The sequence below is a fragment of the Acipenser ruthenus genome, chromosome 8 (assembly GCF_902713425.1).
Source record: "Acipenser ruthenus chromosome 8, fAciRut3.2 maternal haplotype, whole genome shotgun sequence".
Classification (NCBI taxonomy): domain Eukaryota; kingdom Metazoa; phylum Chordata; class Actinopteri; order Acipenseriformes; family Acipenseridae; genus Acipenser; species Acipenser ruthenus.
In genome coordinates this window covers 19,180,541-19,199,377 of record NC_081196.1, presented here as the reverse complement: position 1 = coordinate 19,199,377, position 18,837 = coordinate 19,180,541, and the positions used below count along the sequence as shown (strand labels likewise).

The 18,837-nt window shown below is 36.5% G+C and overlaps 1 protein-coding gene across 7 annotated transcripts in view; it reads left to right on the top strand.

The window, feature by feature from the left end:
* The window catches only part of LOC117406858 (roundabout homolog 1-like), a 409,265-nt gene that overhangs the window by 245,765 nt on the left and 144,663 nt on the right, over positions 1–18,837 (top strand). For all 7 annotated transcript variants that reach the window (XM_059028687.1, XM_059028686.1, XM_059028684.1 and 4 more), the window contains one exon: positions 1,780–2,106. In XM_059028687.1, coding sequence (XP_058884670.1) covers positions 1,780–2,106 — 327 coding nt within the window. The remainder of the gene's footprint in view (positions 1–1,779; positions 2,107–18,837) is intronic.

The window sequence follows — 18,837 nt, the reverse complement described above, 5'->3', positions numbered from 1 at the left end:
AAAACCTTCCCTACCTTCGATAGTACCCCGGTTGACAAAAGACCCAATCTGCAGCAAGCAAGCCTAGGGACTGAACACTATTTTGCACATCCATCTAGTAAATCCATCAGTACACAAACCGTTCAAGACAAAACTAATTATACACCTTATTCTCCTCTTTCTACATTTACTTTTGTCATCTCCACCATTCCACACTATTAAGTATGCATTATTAATCTTGCTTAAGAAAACAAAGAACCATCATTACAGGTTTGTCAACATTCCTCTTATCCTATGTACAGATGTCACCCCATATGCACATTCAAATATACAATATTCATTGTTGTATTTTAATGTACAAGAGACATATTTTTCAGTTTGTGCAGCTCTGGCTGTCCATGTTAGGTGAAGAAGTTGTTGAATGCAGCTCCCCCCCCCCCCCCCCCCCCCCTACAGTTTTGTTATTTGGTCTTTTTAGGAAGTTGTTTTTCTTTGCAGCCTTGAATTTTAAATGACTTACCTTTTGTTAGGAGAAGACCAAGAAGATATAATAGTAAATCCAACTTCTGCTCAAGCTGCGTTAATTACCACAAGTAAATATTGGCAAGTGAGAAATACAAATAAATTTAAAAACAAAATGAACCTACTGTATGCAAGTAATGAAACAATTGATCTAAAACTGGTTAAGTTCTCCACGCTTCTCAGTTTCTGAACTGCTATTAGGCTTGCGTCATTATTTGTTTAATTTGTTCTGACTTTTCATTCTTATTATACTTCTACAAAGACACACACACATATATATATAACAGCAGATATATAATTACACAAATATACAAATCTACTTAACAGATGGAGTGACGAATAATTTGCTTGATTGAGTGTTGGTTGGAATAATTTTGCCCGCCTTGGCTGAAGCTGTAGTAATTATCTGACCAAACAAATTGAAAACTGACAAATCATAAAGATGTTCATACATCGTTGGTTATTAGTCTGTATGTTACCAGCAGAGGTTGCCGGTTTCCCAAATCATAACGGTCAGTGCCGATCTGTAATGGCTGGGTTTGGCTCACAATATTTCCTATCCAAATGCATTATTAAGCTTCACTGCTACTAAATAGGGTCTATTTCATCCCAAGGCATAATTTGCTGACACCCATCGTGCAAACCTCTCAGCCTTTGAGCCACTATTTTTGAACAATTTAATTGCGGAGTGACAACATTAGTACATTTCTCAGCATTCCTAAAAATTAGATATAATTAAAATATATATTTTAATAAATATTCTATTATATCACTATGAAAAAAGAGTAGCTGCCTTTTACGAAAACAAACCCTCTGTATATGATTAACTGATTGTGTGGACATCTCTTACTTCACTGTCCATAATCAAATTGTGCCTGTTTTGATTCACACTGTTAAAGCCTTTTTAGTCCATTTTGATTGAATACAATTTACATTTGAGGCCTAGGTTCAAATCTAGCTTAGCTGGGTGTTGTGAAATTGATGTGGTGGCCTCAGCCTATCCTCCAGTGGAAATTAGCCCAATTCACAAAAGCACCATACAGTTTGGCACAACTGGCCCATGACTGAATGGCAGAGGTTGTTCAGGTCAGAACTCAGGTACACTTGCAGAGTTGTAGGGGGAGGCTTATGTGGAGCTTGCTAGAGCCATTGTTCTTTTTCACGAGTCTAGAAAACATGAAAGGACTATGTTCCTTTTGTTTCATCCAGATTTTATGATTTACTGTTTTGAAGTGAAATCTTTCCCGTTATCTGAGCCTCTTTTTGTTTGTGTCCTAGGATCCCGCCTTCGTCAGGAGGATTCCCCCCCTCGGATAGTGGAACACCCCTCTGACCTCATTGTCTCCAAAGGAGAACCTGCCACTTTGAATTGCAAGGCGGAAGGCCGGCCTACCCCCACCATCGAGTGGTATAAGGATGGTGAGCGGGTGGAGACCGACAAGGATGATCCTCGCTCCCACCGCATGCTGCTTCCCAGCGGCTCACTCTTCTTCCTCCGCATCGTGCACGGCCGACGCAGTAAACCGGACGAGGGGAGTTACGTCTGCGTGGCCAGGAACTACCTGGGGGAAGCCGTGAGCCACAATGCATCGCTGGAGGTAGCCAGTAAGTACCAAAACCTGGTTTATTTAAACTGTTTTCTTATGCTTATGTCTACTTTTTAAGCTAGTCTGACAACAGCTTCTACCATACTTGAGCATCCCTGTCCTGACCCAGATGGCACCATTTTGTCTATACATTTATGGAAACATCTTTACGTAGAAGAGGTGCTGTGTATATTTAAACCAAACAAAGGGGCTTTTCATGTTACAATCACAACCAGACTATATGGTGTACAGCTTCCCATAATGATCAGGTTTTTTCCATGGAGAATGTATATCCCATGATCTCTAGGGTCACTGAGCATGCTTAAAGGATTATTGAGCGTTGGTGGAGAAGATGAAGTTTTAGTTGTTTTTTTTTGTATTTATATACTAGCATTCAGCATTGACATACACAATCAAATATCAAGTAGAGTGAACATTACTGCACAGTGTTGTCTTTTTGGAGTCTTGAAGAGTTTTTCTAACCTTGGTGGTAAGCATAGTGTGAAAATAAATTTAAATGGGAAAAAAGGCAAAAATGTGAGGTACACAATAAACTTCTAAGTAATCTGTTCACATGTCATTTAGTTGAACTACATTAAATATTGTATTAAATCTATACACATTCCTACATTCCTGTCTAACACATTTTATGTTTTTTTCTGCTAACTTAACACAGAGTTTGTCTTAAGAGAATGCATTGTTTTTTCCTTTTTCTGCAAAATTAAGAGCCAACCACTCTCTCTCCCCAAACTTTCTATGTAGAGTATTGATTTCTTTCTCTCAAAATTATGCATGGTAGTGGAGTGTTGATCCTTCACAATAAAGAAGGGCTTGATATGTTAATTGTACTGTGTGTATTGTGTATTTTGTGCCTCCGTGCAGTTTTGTGGACCCAGCAGAAGCCCCTGTTTTGTATATCGTTGCATTATGTGCATTTGAACACAGATTAACCCGTCTTCAGCACTCGCATTATGGAATGGTAAATATTTCAGACTTCAGTACGTGCTGCTTTTCTTTTATCTTCTACCCTGAGCATTATGAGTGAACACTTGAAAAAAAACTTTTCACTGCTTTGCATAGATGTCCAAACCCTGTCACTAAGGCTCTTATTGTAATCTAATCAAGATGACTGGAGACAGGGTCATGCACCCATTTAGAAAATGCCAAGCTAGTTTGTTGGAACCGCACTGTGTTGTTGGCTTGGACTTGACATGAGGCCTTTTTCAAAATGATTGGTGCTGGTGGGAAATAAGTACCATTTAGGGTTAAAATCTCTTAACCCTTCTCATTCCAGAACACACTTTGTGTATGTTACAGCAATGGGAATCCTTGATTAGCGCAAACTGCTTGCTTAGATGTCACAGATTTTGTGCACATATTATTACTTGTTAAATCTATTCTCATGTCAATAAAATGTGTTGCACATGCATTTACTGGCATCTTGGGGGATGAAGTTAAATAATTGTTATAAAATTAATATCTCGTGTTACCACATTCTGTGATTTTTAATTTTTAAATAATTGTTGTATTGTCTGTATATATTTCTCACATTTTGTGTATTTTCTATCCTTTCTATCATTAAATATTTAATATTATCTAAAATTAAGTTTGTTCAATTAAACAAGCAAATCTTTTAAGCTTCTAAGCCACATAATTAACAATTGTGGCACACTACAAGTCTCAGAAATGATAACTAGCCACCTTGTTACTGACTGTAAAGTGGGCTACGCTTTCAATAATGTCTAAGCTATAGTCAAAAGTCTCAAAGAAATATCAGCAATATACTGAACTACAGTTAATAACATCTTTTAAATCTGTTTTTTGTATATATTGAATGCTTGTGATCTAAACAATATAACTAAGAGCTGCAGTTACGGCAGGTTTAACTGGCACTTCAGAGGAAGATTAAGTATTTCAACTCCAGGCGATACTATGTCTTATACCAAAGCATTTAGCAAAACCTTTTATAAAGAACTACTCTGTAGGTCATTTACTATCTCTAACCTAGAAGTCCAACAGCTGTAATAACAATAGGATGTTATGTTTCTTTAGAAATGTGTCTCCAGTAAATTTTTGTTTTTCTGACTATCTGACAAAAACGTCAAAATATATTCTATTTTCAGGCAGGCAGAGTACTGCAGGTGAATTATACTCTGTTGCACCAGATGTACAGGTTAGACATGATTCTGAGTGATTTAAACTTAATTTTAAAAAGTCACCAGGATGTTAGCACTAATACAGCAAATGATACAAAATGAATATACATGTCAACAACATTAACAATATATTAGTTAAGATTTCCTAACACTACCAATTTTCTCTTTAAAATTGTTTAAAAAGCAGTAGCTGCTTTCTGCAAGACTGCCAAGACTGTAAAAGTCACTATAATGCTTTGAATATGTAAAATATGGGACACACATCAATATGATGGGTCAGCAGCATCGGGTTCTCGTGGAAGTCAACTGTTGAGCGCTGATTCCCGCCCCCCCCCCACAAGGGTGGAAATTCCTCTCGGTGCAGGCAGACATCTGTTGGCTCTTTCATACCAGAAAACCCACACACACACCCAAAAAAAAAAAGATAATTACGTCCCTGATTAAAAGTAATACATTTTAGGGTTGGCCCTTAAATAATGAAATCCATGTGGACTTGTAATAGTCCTTCCCCTGCTCCTCTTTTTTATTAAAAGTACTTTATTTTCAGCTCACATGCACTGTGTTTTGTGGCTGGGGGATAAGTATTTTAAATTGTTTTTTGTATTTGTTTTCCATGAACCTATTACTTGTCCTCCATGAGGTACTTTTTAAAGGAAATACAGGGGCTCCCTGCAGGATTTTTAGATAGAAAAGCCTTTTTTAAGAGAAAAAAAAAATTATGAAGCATGCCATGAAGACTAAATGAAACTTAGATATTCACAGTCAGAACAACTGAACAACTGTCTACAACAACTATTTATATGTCATTATATAAAAAGAAAAAATATATATATCAGCAAGTCATACTGTCCATGGGACTGGGATGGGACTACTAGTCCCAAGGCCAGCTAAAAAACTAAATATTTGGACATTATGGAATACATAGATCTACATATCATTTGCTTCCAGGCCAGCGAGGTAAACAGATTTTACATAATGTAGCAGCTCGTCTCTTCAGAAAGTGGCATTTAATAGATTTTTCATGTTGTGCTACCTCTGTTGCTGAATTAGAAAAATCAATCAGTTGGAATTTAGACGATTGTTGAGCATAACCCTATTGAGCTGTCGCCAATATATCAACAGGTTACTGCTAGCTGTTGTTATACTCAAAGGGGAACGATCTTAGCAAACACCAATATTGATCTGTTTTTTAATCCTTTGCGGTCCATTTATTCAGCGCCTGTCAGGCTTGTCAGGTCTAATTCATTTTCACACAAGCTGTTTATTTTACACACGCTGTTTAAAAGTAATTTTATTCACAGTAACAGGTTTAAAAGGCGCTGCTTATCAAAAGGACACTCAGTACTGCATCTCCAGCCCTGCCCCACCCCTTGTTCGCTGTATTTCTCACATATCTCTTCGTAGTCGTGCATACTGATAAATCATCTCCTGATCACTCGATTTATCACCAAACTCCTCAATAATGCGATCCAAGTCATTATTTTATTACTACAACTCAAAAAGCTTGGCAAATGTCCACGATTTTCTTTGAGTGCTGGATGCGGAAGCAGCTATCTTGTTTATTTATGTCCATGTTATGTCTGTGGTGAAGGGACTATGCGTATTGCTCAGATCCGCCTTTTTTCAGCTTCTATCGGCCTCTCTCGGCCATTGAAAGCTTTTCTCAGCTTTTTCTGGGGAAAAACCGACTAGGGACCTGTGTATGACTCCTTTTTGATGATGTCGGACAGGGTACGACATCGGACCGGAAAGGAAAAATTGTAATGTCGGACCTGGTCCAACATAGGACCGCAAAGGTTAATGATAATCTAAGTGGTTTGAAGTAAGGTGAATGATTTTAAAATCATTCTACTGTTATCAATAACTAAAACCTTGCAAAACCACCACAGAAAGTGAAAAGATGGGAGCACTAAACCATACACACAATTGTTAAGTAATTGAGTCCTATTAACAATTTCACTGTGCTCTATAATAGTTTGTACTATTGTTAATTATTCATTAAAATCAATTATGTAAGTAACTTCATTGAGCAGCCACATACATAAAAAAATTGTTTACCATACTGTGTTTCTGTATGTAAACAAATATATACTAAAACCTTGGTTACTTAAAGACTTGCTTTTTCTGATCAACTACTGTTGGTTTTCACCGTAGGTTAAACAAGTTAATGCTATAAATTCAAAAGCTAAATAGACTGCATTACTTTTTGTAAGTGCCTTGATTGTTCCGGCCTCTCCTTTTGTGTCATGTGTGAGTTTGTCTCTCTTTGTGCTGCGTTTGACTTCATTAAGACCATGGCTTTAACTGACCCCCTGACGCTGTTTAAACTGTGACTTCTTTACTTCAGTGAAGTTAGGAGAGGTCAGTTACAGAGATGGAGTCGGCATGGAATGGGCAGTTTTCAAAATGTTTGGTTTCCTCAAGGGGCAGCAGTGGGTCAGGTGAGCAAGGGAAGATGACATTTACATAAAGAAGGATTTGAAATGTCCATCACTATAATGGAGTTGGACAGCATGAATACGGCACAGTTAAGTAACGGCTCAAGTTGTTAGTCATTTTTGTTATTTTAAGGACATGTGCTTTTAACTTGCCTTGTGACATTGCCCTTTGCACACAGTTTTTTGGATTTGGAGGCCATAGGTTTGATCCTTGCCAGTGGCTAAACCAGTACAGTGGGGTTAACTGTCTTCCTGCCTAGAGGGCAGATTGAGTCTTGTGGTCAAACAGAATGGCTCCAGGGACTAGTGTTAGTTGTTTAGTGGAGATGGCAATCTAAATCCTTTCAAACACAGCATGTGGATTCAATACCACTGAACATTACACAGAAAGATAGGTTGGACGTCCTGTATTGCTACGGACATCCTGTTCTAAATACAGTTGATTAGTTATTTTTTTCTCAGCTTAATTGCAGGAATATGTTAAAGGATAAGTGACCTCTAGTCCCAATTTGATTATTGTGGAAAGAAAAAAGTAATGGATAGTGGCTGTAGTGTCTTTTTTACTGTGCATTTTGTGGCCCCATTGTTGAATAATATTTATTTTGTGGTGGATATCAATCTATGTGTTTTATTTTTCACTGAGCAATTTGAAGGAAGTTGTCTTTTTTTAATTCTGCAGTTTCTGGTTTTCTAATGTATTAAATCGTAACTATTTTTGTTGCTCATATTTTGCTGCATATGAAGCTGTTCATGTATTTTGCAACCAAGCCACCTCCTTTAAGATCTATCGATCTGTAGCCTGCCATACTCCTGTTTGAACTTGGGGCATTGGGGTGTTCTGTGTTAAATGTAGATCACTGATTGAAGAATAAATTCAAGGTTTGTTTGATTTGTAGATGTTTAAAGATCCCACAGTATTTGATGAGAAATAGTATTATCGATCCTGTTGATTTTAGTCACGCTGTGTTCCTGGACCAAAAGTCTATCTCAATCACACACAGAGAAGACACAATAGAAGACAAATGATGATATTGGGACATCTTTAAAGATCATGCTGTCTGCAATTGAGCCTAAATGTGCCAATATGTGGGTGTCAGATTACCATCTTTTACAAAGCAGCCATACCTGGGCTGTAATCACAGTCCATCCCAAGCAGTCTGATTGCACAGATAAAACTTCAATTTTTCTTTCTTCCTGTCTATCTTGATAGAGTGGCATTCCTCCCAATGAAGGTCTCTTTGATGTACCCTGTGCGCATTGTACCTGACCTCCCTGAGCATTCATTACAATTACAATCTTTTGCTGCAACCTATAGAAAAGCAAATTCATTTTTACTTTTTTACTTTTTATGTTAAATTGATGTTTTGGAGGCTGAAAATCAACCAAACTCATCCTTGACAAGGAAAGCCATTACACTTCTGATGTGTTTAGCTATTAAAGGTAATTTGGTGTCTTTGCAAGTACACAAAAACTGCTTAGCAAGCAGAAAGTGTTTCCCAGCCTTTTTTTAGCAGCAGCACACCTTGATGCGTATAACTTTTTTGAGGCACACCAAACATATATTTTATGACAACTTACCATTCATGTGAATCCTGGGTCTGCATGAGTGAGCACAGTCTCTTTATCCAGGGTGGAACAGTCGGTAAGGCAACTCTTTAGGTCCTGCTCCACTGACTGTAGGCGCTCCCTTCTATCTTGCACAACTAGGTTGCGGGAAAAGGCAACATAATTGAGAAAAGCATGGCCTGCAAAAGCTGGCTATTCTGTTGCAACAAGTAACCAAAATGTGTTCAAAGGCATCTCTGCAAACTTCATTTTTAATTCTTATGTCTATGTTCTAAAAAAACCTTTCCAACGTGACATCAGAGGACACTTTACGCCTGTTGACCCTCCGCACGCAATGGTTATTGGCAGCGTTATTAGTACTAGTAGTCGTTGTCGTCGTCGTAGTAGTATTTATTAATTTTTTTATTTATGTGTGCCCAATTATTTTACACCGAATTTTCTCCCCAATTGCAAATGCACAATGGTATTACGTTCTGTGTGTCAGTATAGCAACCTGAGACCTGAGCTGAGTTGGCTATGTTGTGGTGCATAAACATAGGAATTACTGATAATGTTGCGGCACACCGGCTGGGAAACTCTGGTATAAGAATTTAAATTAATTAATCATGAAGAATGCTGCCACATCACAAATTAATAAATACATAAAAAACACTACATAGTTAAATGTTAGTCGAACTATAAAAGCAGCATAAACAACACACTGACAACCATCTCAGATATCTTTATTATAAGCAAGTCAACTTCTACATGCCTTAAGGAAAAGAGAAATACTTCCCTTTTGCTGTTGAAAGGAGCACACTCAAAAACAAATATTTTACTTAACATCCAGACAGAGTGGTTGGCTTGAGGTATTAGCAAATATGGTTCAGATTCCCAAAGCTACAGACTGGCAACTCCATCTTTAATCCTTAATTTGATATTGCAAATCTCATTATTTTTTTTCCTTGAACACTATTGGTATCATATCTCATCCTAGAATTATGAAACTCAAAACTTCTGAAAGGAGGTATGAATTTTGTTTGAGAGAAAAAGGAGGTAAAACCTTTGTTGCCAGGTGAACACTAGGGCTTATTTATTTAAGTCTAAGCTGATAGCATTACATAATTTGTTTCCGAATGGGAGACTGATCAAGGCTGGGGAGAGAGTGGTATTCTGATTCCCTTTGTGCTTGGCTTCCCTCTCAAGGGTGTAGTCATGAAACTAAAGAATCCTTTGCAACCGTACACCCTGGAGATTGGACAGAATCTCTCTCTTTTAAGGGCATAGTAGCCTAGAGTGAGATGCGATCATTGACATCTGAATTTGAAAGAATGAGATGATTTGGCCTTTTCGCTCAAAGGATGTCAAAATGTCACCAAGTTTGAGTGACAATCATGGCTTGACCTGCCCCGTAGGCAAAAAGACATGGATATTTGATAGAGATCTATTTGAGAGATCTTGGTCTCTCCAAAGCTCCATTTAACAAATCAGCCATCTGCCAAAGTCAAAGCCATCTGATTGTTGCAAATACAAACTGTTGGTCAGATTCTGAACTAAGTATAGTTATTCTGTAGCTGAAATTTCACTTGGTAATCTGGTACATAAGCCATGTTCTTTATTTAAGGAGTGTAACAGTTTTAAAATTTACAAGCATTTGTGTGTAACTTTTACTGTAGTCTTTTTTCCTATTTTTTCAGGTTGCAATACTGTAGAACGACTCTCTCCTACATGTTCATCCACAGTGTTATGTGTACTCAACTGAGTGGCCCTTTCGGAGGAAATTAACTTCATATTTAATAATTAACTTCAAGTAACACAACAGGTGTTTAAGTGGAGTTCCTAGTCAAGCAAATAAAGCTTGCTTTATAATAGTGCTGTATATAGTGCTGTATATTCAGAGACCTTACAAAGTGAACAAAATGCACCGAATTAGAAATGAAGATTAGCCAAAGTAGACAAACTTTGGCTAATGCCTTTGTGGGTGCCGTTTTAGTTTATGATGAAATCTGTGACTGACCACGCCTTTACAAACAAACAAAAAAATAAAATAAAAAACAGACTTGTTATGTTGACTGCAGACACAATCTTCAAGCCTTTTTGCTTTGTTTCTAAAGAGTTCTGCCATCTGGGATCAAAGGGTAAATTAACATGGCTCCTATTAATTGCAAACCTGATTCCCAACAGTGTGCACAATACGCTGTTATTGAAATTGTATCTTCCAGGATTGAAGCATCAGCACAGCCTGTTCCAATTATCATTGACGTTTCCAAATTGTATCACTTTAAACTGCACACTCTGCATGTCGTGTAATAAGTTAATTTTGACCACTGTTATGTGGTAATAGGTTATTGGTTGGGGTGACATAAAAGGACCTGCATGAAAAGCTGAGATGTAGCAGAGCTCAGTGTTTGATCTTACTCTGCTCCACTGCTCAAAAAGCTGTTCAAACACTTGTTCTTTTGCAACTCAAGTGTCAGCTTTTTATAAACTTGTTTGTTGGCCTCTCATCATCATTTACTTAATTTGTCATCAGCACTTTTTACCATTTTCCAAGGCTACATAAGATGATTTTTGGCTGATCCAAACTGCTTTATAATATGAAAATATAAAGTCAAGGCCATTACTTTAAATTAGTCCATTATTCTGGCCCATCATACTATATATACACAGGAAAGCAGGTATCCATTAGCACTGTGTGGTGGGGGGTATACAAACTTTGGTTACTTGGTTACTGCACATCATTTTGTTTGAATTGCTGTTTCTGACACTGCAGACCATATTAAACCTAGATGTCCGTACAATATAATTTGTCATTAAAAAGTGGGTTATATCCTCTTTGCAAAGTGGATTGTGCTTGACAGTTCATCTTGATTGCTTCCTATTCTGAGCTTTTTAGTAGAATGAATCCAATAAAGGTATACAAACCACTTGCTTTTATTGCCTTCTAAAATTAACAAGTTAGTTAGCAGGAGTTATAATAAACATGTGTTTTATTTACAGCCATCTGATGTAAGGTGTCAACCATTCCTAAATAAGCACAGTGCCCACATCCCACATGTAGGAACAAACATCTGATTGACTGGCTAGTCTGCCACAGGATTTACCATATTTCACATAATCCACTATAAATGTAATACATTAGCTGGACTAGCATTATGCATATGATTTATAAATACAGTTTTCTTGCCGAAATGGAGACAGGAAAGTCTGTATTTTGTCAGTTTTTCCACGTGTCGAACTGTAGCCAATACCACTGTCCCTCATGAGCATAAAAGTGCAAACTCAGTTGTATCAATGCCATCCTGTATATCCATGCTGGTCCTATATAACCTATTGTACTATTATGGCACTTTTTTCTATTTATTTGTCCAACCACTATATGCAAAGGTCAGATTTCTTCAAAGGTCTTGGTAGTATACTCTTCAGCACAATCCTTACTCATTGACAACTGTGAGGCACATGTCTCATGGTATCAGGGTTTTCAAAATAAGCCAGCGACCAGCGCGATCCACCATCTAAAACGATATTTGCGCCGGTTACTTTTGTTTAAAATGATTAATAAAAAACAACAACAAAAAAAAACCTATTCCTTTTGTTATGAGAGATTTATTTGGTGGGTAATGTCATGTGTAGAGGCTGTACTCCTTTAAGAAGAAAGGCATGCTGGGATATCAGCTGATCCCTTGTCAGCTGATGGCAGAAGATGAATGGGAGAGGGGGATCTGAGGAGGAGAAAGAAAAAGAAGAGACTTTGGAGAGACACCGCACCAGACTTTTAAAATAAATCTGGGTGACTCCAGGTACCAATACTGGGCAATGTAACGTTTGTTCAACTTTATCTTTATTATGAAAAGCTATTTTATTGAGGTTAATGATTAATATTTAGTACGTTATAAACACAAAAAACAGCATTATTTTTAATTCAAGTATATTTAAAAATTTTGACAAACAGTGACATCTACCTTAAATTAAACTCCTTTGTTTACGTTTTCAATGTGTTATTTTACTGAAAATGAAATATGCTTTTAAAATATGTGGTTGATGCTGTGTTTGTTTCTTGCAAAGTCATATGATGTCAATAATTATATAACAAAAAAAATCGTAATCTACTCAGAATGCAGTGGTTATTTAAATTATTTTATAAAATGTGTATTGTTGAGCGCTCATTAAATAAGTTATTTCTATCCAAAATAACAATAATTGACTTCTCCTTCAATGTCAGAATGTGATACGTCCGTACTGCAGTTTGTGTTAATGTCATTACTTTTCATTAATACCATAATCGGGTATTTTACAACAATCACCAATGTTTATTTAATGAATTGTTTTATTGCGTCTTTGTAATACTGGCTTGATGCGGGGAATCTGTTTAACTCTGTATGTTCCACATTGGTGTTCAACATTGTTACGTCAGCCGGGTCCACAAAACAAAAGATGGAGACATTAAATAGTATTTTTGAAGTCTATTGTCTTCGTTAAATTCACAAATTGTTGTAAATATTGCTTTTGATGTATTATTATGAAAGACAAGATACCTTTGTATCTACAGAATAGATTTATTTTGTTAAAAGCAGCTTCATTCTGCTTGCTCACTATACAGTATCATATTTTGTTTTTTTCATTCCATTCATATTCAGATAGCCTAAGCCTTAATTCCCTGTGTATTGTATAAATCCAACATTACATATATTATCGTCTATGTATTTAAATACCTTGAGTTATTTGAGACTGAAGCAAAATAAATAATAATCAATAATTAATAAATAGGTGGGCTGCCTTGGATAAAGGCAGCAGCTAAATTAATAATAGTAATAATAATAATAATAATAATAATAATAATAATAATAATAATAATAATAATAATAATACAGTATTACTATGTGGTCAAGTTACCCATTACAGTATGCAACGAAAGTAATAATATGCAACTAAATGGAGGAATACTAACTTATTTATGAATAGCTTCCGTATCAAACGATAATAAATGAAATAAAGGATAATCTCTAAAGACAATATTTCAACTATTGTTGATTATATATGGATGGTTACTGCATTCTTCCATAGTTCAGATATCTGTGCACTCGGCTTCTTTAGAATGCAGACTTTGCTTACATTCCAGTTTTTTTTATTGCTTCCAAAGGTACTTTTTAGTGGGGTGGTCCCACAGTTTTGCACACTACTCTATGTAATGTGTGTGCTTTAAAACGGTAAGGGTATATTTGAGTAAAAGAATATTTTGCATCAGAGTATTCGTTGATTGTCTTAGAAAATACCAGTTCTTTTTCCAGCCAGTCTTGTATTGCAAGGGCCTTGATGATCCTAAAGTAAATTTGTCGTCTTGTTGATCTCATCTTGCTGTGAGCAATGCTGAAATAAAGCTCCTTCATTGCACTAATGGAGTACTTTGTCAGAAATTACAAGCAAACCACTACAAGTCTAACACATGCTTGAAGCGTGCAAAAATATGCCAATGCGCCTCAATGACATTGGTGCCCCCTACTACCTTGTAAGTGCCACATGTTATCATTTATTGTTTAGATGGCTCAACACCAACCTGTGGTCGGTTATTCCACTAAGCAATCGTTTATCTTCCACCTCTTGCTTGCTTAATGAATTGAGCTCAGCTTTGTGTATATGAAGAATTCTCTGTTGCAGGGGAAAGGTCCTTCACCCCACATACCTAATTGGATTATGTTGTATTGAGGGGATTCAGTATAAGTAGAGAAACTGGAACATTTGTTATCAGCCTTTCAAAACGAGACGAATTGGACAAAAGAGTTATTCTGACAGCAAGACATGAAATGCAACATTTTGTGTTTGTTTCCTATTTTTATTTTACTATTTTTATTTAGATGAATGTAATGACTTTGAACATTCACTATCTAAACTGCCAATGCAGACTTGGTCAAGTCATAGTATTAGATGTGTCCTCATCATAATGGGCCTTGTGTTGTATTCTGCCAGCCCCCTGTCATCCCTAATAAATAAAATGCAGAAGTAAAATATTACAAAGCAAAAAAGACTGACCAGCTGTAACGTTAAATCTGATATGTGTGTTGTCTGTGCGGAGGCAGTCGCCGAAGCTGGAATCAGTAACATTTTGTTTGTATAAGTCCTTCATTCATGAGACACAATTGAATCTCGGGTAACACAGTTCTTTAGTATGGATGCAGGAATTATTGGCATTTTCATTATGGGGTTAAAGGCCTTTTGGTAAAATGTTGAATCATAACTGATAGTTTACAGGTATTTCACCTTAACAACTCACACTTGCTGCAGCATAACATTTTTGTCTCAGAACTTAAAATATAAAGAAAACAATGCAAACAAAGGTCTTTTATTGGCCAAACTACTGGTGCAGACATGGAAACCTGAATTCCGAATTTTGACCAAAAGGCTCTGCCAAGTCCTAGTGTGACAGAGGGAAGGAGAGAGAATCCATGTGCAGGACAAAGCTCCATGACTCCCCGATCCATCACTGGCCAAAAATGTATTCAGTTTTAATTGTTATCTCCGAGTCAGTCTTAATCTTGGCCCTAAGCCTGTGACAGGCCTCATCATTTATTTCTGCTCTGTTTTGCAAAATTGCAATAACCTCCGTCCCTTTTCAGCAGACCTCATGAATAGCAGCTCATTAGCTGTTTAAGAGTCTGGAGATATTGGGCAAAAAAAAGGAAAGCCTGGTCTATGTTATCGCTCTGACACAATTGAGCCTTTTCAAATTCCCTTTTTTGTATGTGTGGGTGTAGAGAGTGGGAACTTTTTAGTACAGTATTTAATTTGTATTTGTTAAAGTATGGATTACTAGCTGAGCTTTTGTTTTTCACCATCAATGTTTTGAATGAATGGGCCTCTTAACATTAGCATCATATTATTACACTCTTAGCTGGACTAAATAACAGAATACCATACAATTATTTAATTGTATGTGTGCCACTCTATAGTCCTACAATCATCCTGTCATTTGCGATGTTAGTCTGTGTATGTACATAATATCATTATTATACTCAGACCCAATCAATTATATGAGAAATAATTCACAGAAGTGCTACATTATTTTGCATTCTCTGGCCCCATAGCTGCAGGACATATTGATACAAGTGAATTCAAATGAAGACATAAATCATTGTGGTAGATTTCATTCTTGTATTTTATGTATGTATGTATGTATTTTGCTTTTCAGTGCAGTTCTTCTGTCTCAATACATCTTTCTTGCTAATATCTTACTGTTTGTAATTTTTTCATGTAACATATATTGGAAAAATATCCCCTCATTTTAACTTCACCTGTAGCAGCTGTTTACTACGTCATTTTGATCTAGCACATAAGGTTTATAGTCTGTACAATATATTTTATTGTGAAAAGCTAATAATCAATATTCAAATAATAATATTCAACAAGCAAATAAGAGGGGGTTACACATTTTGATATTCATTTTTTCTTTAGATTCACAGCGCTTTTTCTGGCATTATTATTTTTCTTTCTTTCTTTCTTTCTTTCTTTCTTTCTTTCTTTCTTTCTTTCTTTCTTTCTTTCTTTCTTTCTTTCTTTCTTTCTTTCTTTCTTTCTTTCTTTCTTTCTTTCTTTCTTTCTTTCTTTCTTAGCAGACGCCCTTATCCAGGGCGACTTACAATTGTTACAAGATATCACATTATTTTTACCCATTTATACAGTTGGGATTTTACTGGAGCAATCTAGGTAAAGTACCTTGCTCAAGGGTACAGCAGCAGTGTCCCCCACCTGGGATTAAACCCACGACCCTCCGGTCAAGAGTCCAAGTTATTTTCAGTGAAATACAGCTGATGTAGTCTCCCTTAATGTGAAGTGTCTTCACTTGAAATCGACCAAACACAATAGAACAAGCTCAGGAGGCTTTATTGCAGATCTCTAATATTTGAACTTAAAAAAACCCCAAAAAACTATAGTTATAAATGGGGCCAGAACCCAACATTGCCATTTTTTTCATCTGCTTTATCTCCAATGTCAAACAGTTAATCGAAATAGGTGTTTGAGGACTTTATAGCTTGATTTATCAATGGGCTAAGATAAGAAGGTTCCAAATAACACTATTTAGTAATCCTGTCAGTAGTTTGAAATTACTCCTGTTTGCTTAGGTGTTACAAATTGCATCATTACCATTTAAGCAGGGATTGATAAACTGTCCCCGGCTGTGCAGTATGACAGTCTGCTTACAGACGGTCCTTTGTAGAACTCACTTCAGCTAAGTGCAAAGTTCGAATCCTTCAGGGACATTTCCATAAAGCCTCAGGAACTTGCCACTCAAGGAATTTAATAGAGCTTCTATTTAAAGTTGAGTGCTGGTATCGGCAGTGTCAGGAGAGCCTGTCTACCCCAACCCAAACTCCAGTTAAAAGCATGCAATACTTTCTCGTTCTTCTATTTAAAAATAAACCTTCTATTTGTATAGTAAAATAGTCTGTTGTATGCTACTTTGTATCAAGATGCTGTGTCTAATTTGTAGTCAGCCAGGTATCGGCTGAGGAAGCTGTCAGTTAGTTTAAGCTGTGCTGGCTGCATCTTTGAGCCTTGTGTAATTTAAATGTTAATTGTGGATGTAGATGAAACTAAATGTACAGTCCTTCTCGGAGATGTGTTGGAATTGACTCAGAATGCCAATCAGCACAGCAGTCATTTAAAAGTCTGAATTGTTCCAGCTATAAACTATACCCCAACTAATCCAAAAGAGATGCTTGTTCTTACATACAATGGGGGGCTTACCACCCATTCATAGCTGGGATGACTGGACTTGTAAATGAGCACATAGGAAACCAGGTCCGGTTCCTTCCAAACCATTAGTCATCTAGGTTCTAAAACAAATCTTTAAATTCAAATGTCAGTATTTTGGGAAAAAAAAGTACAATTCCTGAACTTGCTAGATCTGATACAGCTTGAAAACCTGGACCATATTAGTGTAATCAAGTGATTGCATTATAACAATTATCAGGTGTCAAATGTCATTGCTGCCACTGTTTTTGTTTTTCAAAGTTCCAACTGTGGAGCTATATTGACCATAAATATTGCTTTTCATATTTTGAATTACAAGACATGGAGTAGTATCTGTTCAGGGAGCCTACACTGTTTCCCAAATCTTATTTTCCTCCAAGAGCAAGACAAACAGCCACTGCAGGATAAGGAAAAGGAAAACCAATTATTTATACTTACGTTTTACCAATCTCTTTATTGCTTTCCCTTTTCAAAGAAGAAGATTATTTATATTATTCAGAGTTGTAAGTAGTAATGAATAATGTCATGCTGCATACTGCCTAAGGGTTTGGCCTTCTGGAAATGTAGCCACAACTCTCTGACTTTATTAGAAACTTTTACATTGAATATCTGTTTAATTAATTCTTGTTTGTTAATTGCTAGCCAAAAAGCAATAAGGATCTGAATGAACCATGAACATACAGGACTTTGGTTTCTCTGTAGCCTTTTCCATGACCAGTTTCTGGCAAGGTTTTGATTTTGACCACTGACCAGTCATGAGGGGTCCACAATAATTGTTTTGTGCCTCCCTCCAAGGACACTGTCACCTCTATTACAGTGATCTGTGTATAAAATGTACCCATTTGGACAATACAATCTTATTGATTTTAATGCTTCGTCTTTCTGTCAGTATTGATGAAGTTGTGAAGTGCTTTGAATAATCAGTGTGTTTCTTTTCAGACTGACTAATTGAGGTTTAAGTGACCTTTGATACCAAAGACAGAAGTCTGTGTTTATACCATCAAGACTGACTGAAATAGGAGTCGTTCTGAAAGTATGAGATAACCGTTCACAGACTCAGCTAATTTTGGTTAACAGTCTTTGGTAAACACATATATAATTGTTCTGTAATGTGTGTTTTTTACAGTGTTAGTATTTGATCCACAGACCTTTTATAAAGACAGTCTTTGTATAAAAGAAAACAAGGTGAGGATACTGCTAGTTAACTTTGTATGTTAGAAGATTGTATAGTTGATACCTTTTGAGAATTTTGCTCGCAAAAAAAAAAAAAAAAACATACAGTACATTCTGTAAACGTAATTGAATGTGATCATACCATTTGCATATTTGTCAATGAGCTTTTGGCATGATTCTTTAGTGATTTTTGACAATTGTTCAATACAAAATAGTTCCACTTCATTCAAATTCCGAGGACTTCTCTTGTGCACAGCCTTCTTCAACTCATACCAAAGATTATCAATTTAGGAGGGGAGGAAATTCACATTTCAGCAGGACAATGACCCGAAGCACAAAGCCAAAGACACACTGGAGTGGTTGAACATAAAGAGAATTAATGTTCTTGAGTGGCCCAGTCAAAGTCCTGACTTGAATCCAATCGAAAATTTATGGCGAGACTTGAAGATTGCAGTCCATCGACGATCCCCAACAAACTTATCAGAACTCGAGTAATTTTCCCGTGAAGAATGAGCAAAAATGTCACCATGTGCAAAGCTAATAGAGACCTATCCAAAAAGACTCAGCAGTAATTGCTGCAAAAGGTGCTTCTACCAAGTACTGACTTAAGGGGCTGAATACTTATGCAACCAGTAAATTTCATTTTGTACATTTTCTTTGGAAGTTTTGCTGACATTTAACCTCTTCCTCATA